This window comes from Lygodium microphyllum, chromosome 28, assembly GCF_053477565.2.
Source record: "Lygodium microphyllum isolate KBCC chromosome 28, Lygodium_microphyllum_v1.1.10, whole genome shotgun sequence".
Classification (NCBI taxonomy): Eukaryota; Viridiplantae; Streptophyta; class Polypodiopsida; order Schizaeales; family Lygodiaceae; genus Lygodium; species Lygodium microphyllum.
In genome coordinates, this window is record NC_141162.1 from 95,412,882 (window position 1) to 95,423,329 (window position 10,448).

General features: G+C 38.2%; 1 protein-coding gene across 1 annotated transcript; it reads right to left on the reverse strand.

Annotated features, from left to right (window-relative positions):
- Nucleotides 1-2,998: 2,998 nt before the first annotated feature.
- On the reverse strand, nt 2,999-5,938 carry LOC148011774 (small heat shock protein, chloroplastic-like). The gene is made up of 3 exons (XM_087670774.1): nt 5,770-5,938; nt 4,913-5,187; nt 2,999-3,904 (listed from the first exon to the last, which is right to left on the reverse strand). Exons 2-3 carry the CDS (start codon nt 5,151-5,153, stop codon nt 3,483-3,485), a joined length of 663 nt encoding a protein of 220 aa, XP_087526900.1. The 5' UTR covers nt 5,154-5,187; nt 5,770-5,938; the 3' UTR covers nt 2,999-3,482.
- Between the last annotated feature and the right edge of the window lie 4,510 nt (nt 5,939-10,448).

Consider the following 10,448-nt stretch of genomic DNA (forward strand, 5'->3'; position numbering starts at 1 on the left):
CTTAGGACTTAAGAGTAAGAAAAAAAAACCCTAGTGAGGACAGATAGAGACATTTGAAAGTACTTCTCAAGGCACAGGTAAGGAGAGAGAAGCACTAGTAAGAACCCTTCTACAGCCAAAGAGAAGACCAAAACTGCTAGAAATAATATAGTAACTTCTACAGACGTTGGAAGAGGCCAGCTTGAATGACAAGGAGACCCAAGGCATACAATTAAAGGCATCAATGGAGATCTAGCATCTAGCTATAGTAGGTTTCCAAAGTGTTTTTGTGTGCTCAATGATTTTACACAAGAAATTGATTGGATCTAGTTGCTTAAACTAGCCACACAACCACCTCCACTAACCACAATGTAAATCCCATCAATATTAAAGAGAAAGTGAAAGAGATCCAAATGCACATCTAGGTCCAAGACTAAGTCCAACAAGGAGACAACCAAACACAACCAAAACCAAGAAGATAATGCTTGAGATTGAAAATATCAAATTGTTGTCTCTCAAGAAAATACATCTAAGCCTACAATCACTAAAGTGCAACAACCTAATACAATTGCTACTCCATCATAAATATATGTGGTGTCTAAGAAAAAAGGAATACACAAAGCAACCACTTCTAGGTGCTGCTACTCAAGCTGAAAGAGAAAGTCCAAATAAGGATACAATAGAGATATCAAGAGTTGACAAGCCCAAGGCAATTGCTAGTGTAGGTCTCCCAATTCCAATAACCACCCAAGGACTGATAAAAAATCTAGTAGTAGTAACCTAGTGCAACCGCTTAATCTAAGAAAAAGGATCCACAAGGGATAGGCAAGACATTAGAGAAACTGATACCAGCCTTGCAACAGAAAGCACAATGAATCTAATGATTCACAAGACATGTTCTTCTCAACCAAAAGCTCAAGTGAATTTGAAGCCTCAATTGATTAAGAGATCCCTCGTGGAGATGGCATAAGAGAGGGCACAAAAAGAGGATCAATAGTTGACAAGCAATACCCCAAGGTGGTTGGTAGTCCATCTAAACGATCAAAAGTTTCCCCAAGTCCAATAACTTTTGACACCCGAGCATGAACAAAAAATCTAGTACCAACAACCTAGTGCAACTACTTAATCCAAGAAAAAGGATCTGTAAGGCATAGCCAAAAAAACATCACAAAAACTTATATGAGCTTAGTAAATAGAGAGCACAACGAATCTAATGATTCACAAGATATACCATAAGCTTGAGTGAATTTGAAGCCTCAATTGATCAAAAGATCCCTCATGGAGATGGCATAAGAGAGGATGCAAAAAGAGGATCAATTGGTAATTACATGCCACCATGAACTGGATGATGCAATGCCATCTCTTGCTTATGCATATGGCTATGTTGACATTAGAGTTCTAACTAAAAACATAAGTTCTTAGAAATATCACTAACATGGAAAGACTTAAGAGTGTATCTATTTGTGTTATCCAACATAGGCATGGGAAAAGTCATGGAGTAGATGCCTAAAGCTCAAATGAAGGAGCTTTGGTTAGTTCCCTCCTACACAACATTCCAAGAGAAGTAAATATAGAAAGTAGAAGCATTGGAGCCCAAGGTGAAAAGAGATAAGTGTATTTGAATAGACATGGTATTCTAGTTTAGCAACTAAAATTTGTAGTTGACTTATGACCATTGCTAAGCAAAAAAGGACACTCTGAACTTCAATGTATGTGCATTTAGCCCAACAATTAGATAGCTAGCTAGAAGTCACCTTGCATAGATGTGAGGACTAGCTAACCTCCTTAAAAATCCAATCACCCAAATCCACTCAAAACATTTGAAAACAGAAAGAGGTAAACAAGAAATGAGTCGTTAGAATTTTTAGCCTACTAATGGAAGGCATATCTTCCAATATTTTTAACTATTGGAGAAATAGGGTACATTGGAGAAAGACACTCTTGGAGAAAGGGGGTATTATCGGAGAAAGAGAGGCCCTATGACCAAATTGGAGAAGTATGCAAGGATTCAGACTAGTGCTCCCAAAGTGGGAGAGCATATCCTCTCCTGTGTGTTTTGCTCAAGTGCTATGAAGATTTACCCAACGCATCTTTTGGGAAAGTATTGGAGGATCCTTTCCAAGTGGATTGAATGTATAGGTTTTTGACTTGGAGAGAATGGGTAGGTTCTTATGGAACTTCCATGTTAGATGTGCTCTTTTGGAGGATTATAGCCACCTTAACAAAGCTAGTAATAGCCTTATGGAATGTAATCCAAACAATGGCAATCAAAGTTATCTACAACCACAAAAACACTAAGCTATTTGATAGCTACCATGCTTACCAAAATTTGTAGGCAACTAACAACTAGCAACCATGTTAAGATTTAATGTCTTACTTGCAAGTTTCTTCAAAATTGTTTGCTCTCTCTCAAGTGTCATCTTCTCAATATTTTTTTTATTCATTCTCAAGATGTTTGCTTTTGGATTATATAAATATTTTTTCTTAATTCATTTACTCTATGATTTAAAAAGTGTCTGACAGTCAATTTGATGTGGATACTTATAAATTATCTTCAAATTGCCACAATCTTTGGCTCATTTCTATATGCGGAAGAGTGGGAGAGGGGTTTCCATTCACTTGATGACATTCACAACAACAAAAACAATAACACAAACCTCGAGCAATCATTCTCAATACCAAAGATGCATGACATTAGTAAAGTTTGTGGAGGCCCATCCAAAGAATGCTTTGTGGAGGCCCATCCAAAGAATGCTTGTAGAAGTGTTTGCCATTCACCATAAAACTTGTACAAAGCCTCTACAATGTTTGTAGATGTGTTTGCCATTCGCCATAAAACATGTATAAGCCTTACCTCGCCATCATACGTAACTAAAGTTAAACAATTGTAAAGACAAATATGCACAAGCGTCAACAAGGGGGTTCACCCCTAAACTTTAACAATTGCGAAAAACAAGCGTTTAACCATTTTACTTCTAAAATCAAACCATTGTGAAAGTTTTCATAACATTGTTATACCTTATGGGAAAGGCTAGAACATTTTATACCTTCTAAAATTCAGTTGTGAAAAAACTTGTAACATGGGGGAACTTTGGAAACCAAGTGACAAGACGTTGCTCAAATTTGTCGGACTCCGAGTCCGGAAAACTTGAAACGTAAGTGACTGAAACCTCAGTGATTCCGAAGGCTTTCTGGCTTGCGAGGGCTTTTACATACATTTTTATTGGATTTACAGAACTTGGTGTACTTCCTTTATAATCGAGAGGAAAGTGCTACCTTCCCCTCTCGACAGGGCTGCTTTTTTCTTCTACAACCAGAACTATCCACCCCTACAAAAGAACCCTGCTGCGAGGTGTATGATTTACACTCAAAAACTACCATTTCTTTCTACAAACCCATACATAGTTGGTATCACTACTTCAGACAAAATTTCAAACCCACCAAGCTTTCTCTAACCCTACCTTTCTGTCAGATTCGCAGGCACATTTGCCTGCTCGCCGCACTCACTCGACTTTAACTTCTCTCTTCTGCGATTTGCCCTCGACTTTTGGTGCAGTGATCTTGAGTACACCATTTTTCAACTCAGCCTTCAGCCCATCATAATCCACATTCTCAGGGAGTTTTATCCTGATGTTGTAAGAGCCATAGCTTCTAGCAGACCAATCGTCATCTTTGTCCTCTACCTTGTGCTCCGCTTTTATAACAAGATCACCGTTCTCTACCGATATCTGTAGACTCTCCTTGCTTACGCCCGGCATGTCTACCCTCAGCTTGAAGCACTTCTCATCTTCCACTACATCGAATGGAATGCGCGTCGAACTGGTTGCGAGTGGTGTTGGTGAGAATAACGCATTTTCAAAAATCCTGTCGATTGTGTCCATCATGTGCGTCAGAGATGTTGGTTGACCAAACGGGGAGAGCAAATCTGCAGAGTGGCAAATGAGGTGTCAATACATCATGTACACATCCATCTGGTACCTAAGAAGAATCGCATTAAAAATACGAATGCACGAACACTTATTGCTCAAACGACACAACACCATGAATCACAAAGGCACGAGGAGAACGTTAAAACATGTGCACTGAGAATCTACTACCGACGCTTTCTTTCCACAGGAATTTCCTATCTATTACCGATATGCTTTCAGCGCATCCTGATAGATGCTGTATTTTACTCAGTTCAATACATCTTGAAAGATGGTGTATTTTACTCAGTTCAATGCTGAAAAAACTGACTTATCAACATTCATATTCTGCATTCCCTCCTACACGTTCATGCAAACGAATAAATCAGTAATGTTCTGCATTCCCTCCTACACGTTCATGCAAACGAATAAATCAGTAATGTTCTGCATTTCCTCGTTTATTCAAACAAATGTTAGAAATGCATTCGCTCCTCCATGCTCTGCACATCACAGTGAATGTTTTACAAGCGACACTACTACCCTTCTACATTATAGGATGCAAATAGCGAGTACACACATTTCATTGGAGGGCAGAACTGACAATATTCAGTCCTACAAAAGCTTAGTGGGCAGAACCGTCAATTAGGTATACAGGCGGTGGAACTATATTTCCTCTTTACTCTCAGGCTGCACAGTTTTTGGGACTAGGACGCCCTCTTACACTCTTCCACATAGCCCTTATATCCTACAAAAAATAACAATCCACTTCATTCAGGTAATTTGTGCAAAACTTCAGAGATCAAGCAATAAATTTTATTTTAAAAAAACGTATATCTGCACCGAGTAGATAGCTAACAAACAGGATTGTGCTCAAATCCAAAGACAAATTCTCTATGCCAATCTGACTAGAACTATTTGCAACACTCCACTGAGGATTTTGCTGCTGTAAGAATACATTTCGGGGGTGAAAAGCACAATCAAAGAACAGCCTCACAAGCAATTCCTGCAGGAAAGATGAACGGCAATACCTGTTATGCGACCACCTCGAGGCCACCTCCGTCCAAAGAGGGAAGGAGCTTGGCCCTTCTTCTGGTCCAGTTGGCTATCCTTCTTCTCCACATTCACTACATCGCCATGTTGCTTAGTACTATCGGCGGATGTAGGAGTGGCAAAGGAACGAGAGGACAGTGCAGCTGGCATAATCCGCTGCTGATCATGATGGCGAGAGAGACAAGTAACAAGCCTCCTTGCGAGGACACGACCAGCCATGGATGAGTTCTTTAGAAAGTCGTACAGATAAAGTCTACACACACGCAAGATACTGAGAACCATTACCAGTCATTGCAAAAATTGTTTAAAGGTTTGGAGACATTTTGAGCACCTCAAACGAGGATCACACAATTAACGAGACATTGAGAACTCTAATCACACAAATTATAAACAACGGAGGAGATCCACAAGAACCTGAAAAGTCTCTCTTGAAAGAGGATAAAAAAGAGATCATGGAGAGAACAAACAAGCCAGAACGAGACTAAAATTCCCTCTTTTATGTCTAAAAGCTTGAACGAACTCGAGAAGAAAGAATGGAGAAGATCAACAACAAGCAACAATGGAGGTTTAAAATTTTCAATTTACTGTCCATTCCTAACTGCGAAGCGAGGATTACTATTGTAACAGCAAAATGACTATCAATCACAGCGTCAGGAGATCAACAAGCAACAATGGAGGACTAAAATTTTCAATTTACTGTCCATCCCTAACTGTGAAGCACAGTAAGATGGCTGCGAATAAAAGCATAAGATGGATCACACAAAAGAAAGCAAGAAGAGACGATCGACAAGAAACCTGCATGGAGCTATACATAAAACAGACCTGCTATCCTTACCTGATGAGAAGCGAGGATTGCTGTCGCGAGAGCAGAACTGCGTGTTGCACGATCAGGTGCGATCGATAACGGCTAATTCAAGTCGAGGAGGCAGGAGAGAGGAGAGGACTGATAAAGAAAGAAAGGTTAGATTCTGGAAACGGGAAGGTCTCCAGAAGCTCCCATAACATTCTGGCGTAAATTGTAAATCTAACATTATCCTAATGTTAATCCTAATCGCTACTGATAATGGAAATCATAATGGTAACCTTTACGGTCTAATAATAATATAAATAATATTTTGGATTTTGGATTCTTCTCGAATTTCTTTTCCCACAAGGCCCCCGTCACACGCAGCCCCTCTCCGCATCCATGGGCCAAATCCAGAGCTGGTCTGTCCTCCACGTCTGGTCTCGGCCACCATTCACAAAAACATTTTTGGTAGCAAATACAAATACCTTTACCCTCCGAAAAATAATTCGGAGATGTTTGAACCAAATTACATGTCTATGCCATTTTATAAGTAAAAACTTTGTAAATTTCAATGTTCTAATCCTTCCTATTTGAATTTTGAAGGTTTTTCTTTTAAATTTTGTTGTTATTAAAGCTCAATTCTTTCTAAACATTAGCCTTAGTATCTATTGAAATAGACTATAAAAACACATGGTCAACAGTTCACATAGATAAGAACTTGCCAGCCTAAGGAGATAGGGTCCTCTTTTGAAGATTAATATCTTAACACATGCCATGTATCCTAGACATCACAAGCTCCAAGACTACATTGGACTATAAGAAAGATTCCAAGCAATTCAACAATATCCTAGGAGTTAAAGTATAGCTTGCAATCCACCCGTGACACACACTTTCTCAACGCCACCCTTTTTAATTATGGAGACATTGCCATCAAGTTTTTAAAATTTTACTTACTCCCTTCCAATACAGGCGACAACCCCATGCTACTGTAAGAGCCAAAGAATTGGCATGGGCCTTGCCAATGATGAATTTAGAGTTTTGAGAAATAAGAAATCTTTAAGCTATTCATATTGCCATTTCATGTTTAGAGTTGGTTGCATATATCATTTTACGTACCTATGCTATTTATTAGCCCTTGAATTACCATTTGGAAAGGTAGAAAATAATGCACTTGAAGAAGGTTGAGTTTAATTTGCTCCCTAAACTATTGAGGTAAATGCCTATGGCCAAAGGCGAGATGGAGCAGGCACCCATGTTTATGTACGCATTGTATATATAAGTGAAGATAATGAAGAGTAAGGGTATCTTGAGAAATCACCATTAGCCAAAACAAAACTATCGATAATCAAGGATTCATCATACTCTTCCACTGATGGGAACCTTCTAATTCACTATTGGGTATGCCTTTAACGGATGTTGCATAATTGTAAGCACAATGGAGAGTGTCATTTTGAGAATGATAATACAAAATGTCACCACAATTTCTGCATACTACCAAGAATTGTGATGCGTCGTTCTATTGTATGAAACCATCCATTTTCAAACAACAATTACTATCTTAAATGGTACTTATAATAAGGAGTAATGTGAATTTGGGCTACAATAATTTGGTTTTGAAGCATGGAAGTTTGGAGTCATGTTTTCCATCTCCCCATTTGGGTTTATATCCACATGTTACTCACATCTAAAGTATCAACAACAGTAGCAATATCATTCAAATGGTGTTTTGGGGCCATGAGATCAAGTCAATAATTTTGGCTAGCTCTAGAGTGATGCAGTAAGAGGTTATCTCCTAGATTAGCCAATGTTTTGGCTATTAGGGATGGTAGTTTAACAAGGCAAGGTTTGGCACTTCCTTGGTTCGTTCATGATAGGAGCATCTCTATCTCACTCTCCTCTTGTGGTGACTCCTTGCTTGGTACCTCCTCTCACTCATAGATTTTGATTGAGTAGAGAGAATGGATTGCATGTTGAGTGTTGATTGGTGTGTGTTATGTGCTAGGAGGTCACAATGATGCCCTTATATAGTTTTTTACTTTTGAGGCGCCAAGGGGGGGGGGGGGGGGGGGGGTGTAAATACAAGGTTTATAATGCAAAAGTAGAACATAATGCTAAGTTTTATTAGCTACATTAGTGTTGTGTTGTTTTATGTCAATCAAGATATTAACGGTCAAGGGTGATTCTAAGGGGGTCTCATCATTAGTACCCTAGTAGCCTACTTTTTCCATTTCAAGCATTACTTTCCACATTACAAAATAATGGCTCCAATTGTAGTTTGGCCTCAAAAAATGGCATTAACTTCTTGTTTTTTAGTTGCATTTGACTTCAATCACTATTTGTGTGGATTAGGATGACAACATTTTCTAGAGTTGATGGTCTTTATTTTAGCTTTGAAACCTTTTTAATAAAGGTTAATAAATTTAGCACTAAGGTTTAAACTTTGGTCATTAGGGGTAGTTCACATGGCGTGGTTCCCAACCTATTCTATTTGCATTGTAGTTATTTGGTTGAACTTTAATATATATGAGAGAGAATTGGAACATACATCTACTCCCTATTCAAGAACTTGGATGTTTGTATCTCAACAAGAACTAGGGGTATTCTTTGACATGGATGATCCTTCCATTGCATTAGGTGTTTGGTGATGGTGTAGTTGTGAAGATGCCTCCTCTTGGAGTGAACAATCTTGCTCAATGACATTTCAAGGACTCTGCTTGGGTATAACAACTTGTTGATCATCTAGAAGATAATGTGGTCAGGTACAAAATGATTCAATAATCTTACATGAATACATCAAGAATCTTTAAACATAAAACTTGTAAGCATGGGTGCCTAATTTAACATTTGATGATCTAGTAAGGTCCATAATGTCTAGGAATTAGCTTCTTGTATTTCCCAAGTAATAACTAACCCTTTTGAGGCTATACAAAAATAAATATCATAATCACAACCCTTGAAAACCCCTTCATAGCTCCCTAAGTTAGCATAGTGCTTTGGCAATCTTGGGTGGCCTTCATATACTAGGTGATGTCTACATTCTACTCCTCTAGTTCTTCTAACATTGCTTTAGAATTCTCCACCTTCATGGTAGGATCATAGAAGTTTAGAGGGGATAAGCATTCCTAACCATATAACGCCTTGAAGGGTGACATTTTTATGCTCTAATGACAGGAGTCATTATGGTGGGAAGACTTGTCACAAATATAAAAATGTCAATCAATCAATAATATCAAACAATTTTGGCACATTATTTTTATTTTTCCCCAACTCTTATATACTCATTTTGATTTCAAATGTCATTGGAAATCTTAGAGGATTTTGATTTTCTCAATTGGTAATAACCCATAATTAGAAGAGTAACAAGCTTTATAATGCATGATCCATCTCATTAGAACTCTTATCTATTCATTAGGACTCTTATTTAGTCATTGGAAACTTGGAGATTTTTGTTTTGCCCAAGTCTTATCTTGTCAAAATCAAAATGTCCATATACAAGGAAGGTATAGACTTAGCTAGTCAAATAGATTCTAATTCTACCTATGCAATGAAGCAACAAGGCCATGACCCAAAGAGGATTTTCCTGAGGCTCCTATTTTTCATAGTCACCTAACAACGTTGTAGCACCCAACTAAGAAAGGTCAATTTGCAACCAATCAAAGATTAGAGTAGACAAACAATGCACTTGGTTCAAAGAGTATGTGATAACAGGGGAAGCTAAGTGCTTGCTTGAGCATCAACCCCTTTGCCAAAGCCTAGTCATACACTAGCCTCTTGGCCTTTTCCTAACATATTTTGGAAAGCCACCCAACTTATTAGGTCCACCCTTCCATAGGACACACCCATTGGGAGTAACTACTTCTCCCTCTTTCCACTCAAACATCCAAGATATTATTTAATTATCTAAATAGGTCCTATCATGGTTTGTAAGCACATAAAAATAACTTTCTAGATTATCCCTTACATTGATCCCTTCATGTAATTTAAGCACAATTAGAAAACAATTTTTGAAAACATCTTGTGTTTCTTATATAGCATGTCCCCTATGGGACAAATATCCAAACTATGGATACCCCAACTCTTTTGAGTTAATTTACCCTAGCAATTATCTAGAATTAGGCCCATTGCTATGCATACATTGGATTCATGGGGTTCCATCTCCATCATAGTATTAGCCACATGGATTACCATGAAACCAAAGCACCATCAGCTCCCATACCACCATAGGCCCAAAATCTTAGTACCATAAATGACCCCTCACCCCAAGCAACAATCAACATAGTGGTTGGACTTGGTTCTTGGTGAGAGAGAGGCCCACCAAAGAACTATCATTAGGTAAATTTGATGAAAATGACCCTGTCCAGCTAGTAATGTGAAAGATACTCAATAATGTATCTCAAAGAATCAAGGCAAGCAACCTAATTCATCTATGAATACATTATTTCCAAGTAAAGCCAAGCGGTCTTTCAAGGCATTTTTTTTCAAATTGTAATGTTAACCTCTCCCATATTTCCAATGGAGTATCAGTCCAAAAGCTTTATCCACTCTCTCTTTAAGGGGTCCTTATGTATAAACCAAGAATGATCCACAACCTTTCCAAGGCATTCAAAATAGTGTGCAAGCCTTGTCAATGCATACTTGTATTAAGGAATAGTAATCATACAACAACATTTGTTCATGATTGCATCAAGAGTTCATTAATATACAAATACTTTCACTCAAAATAATCT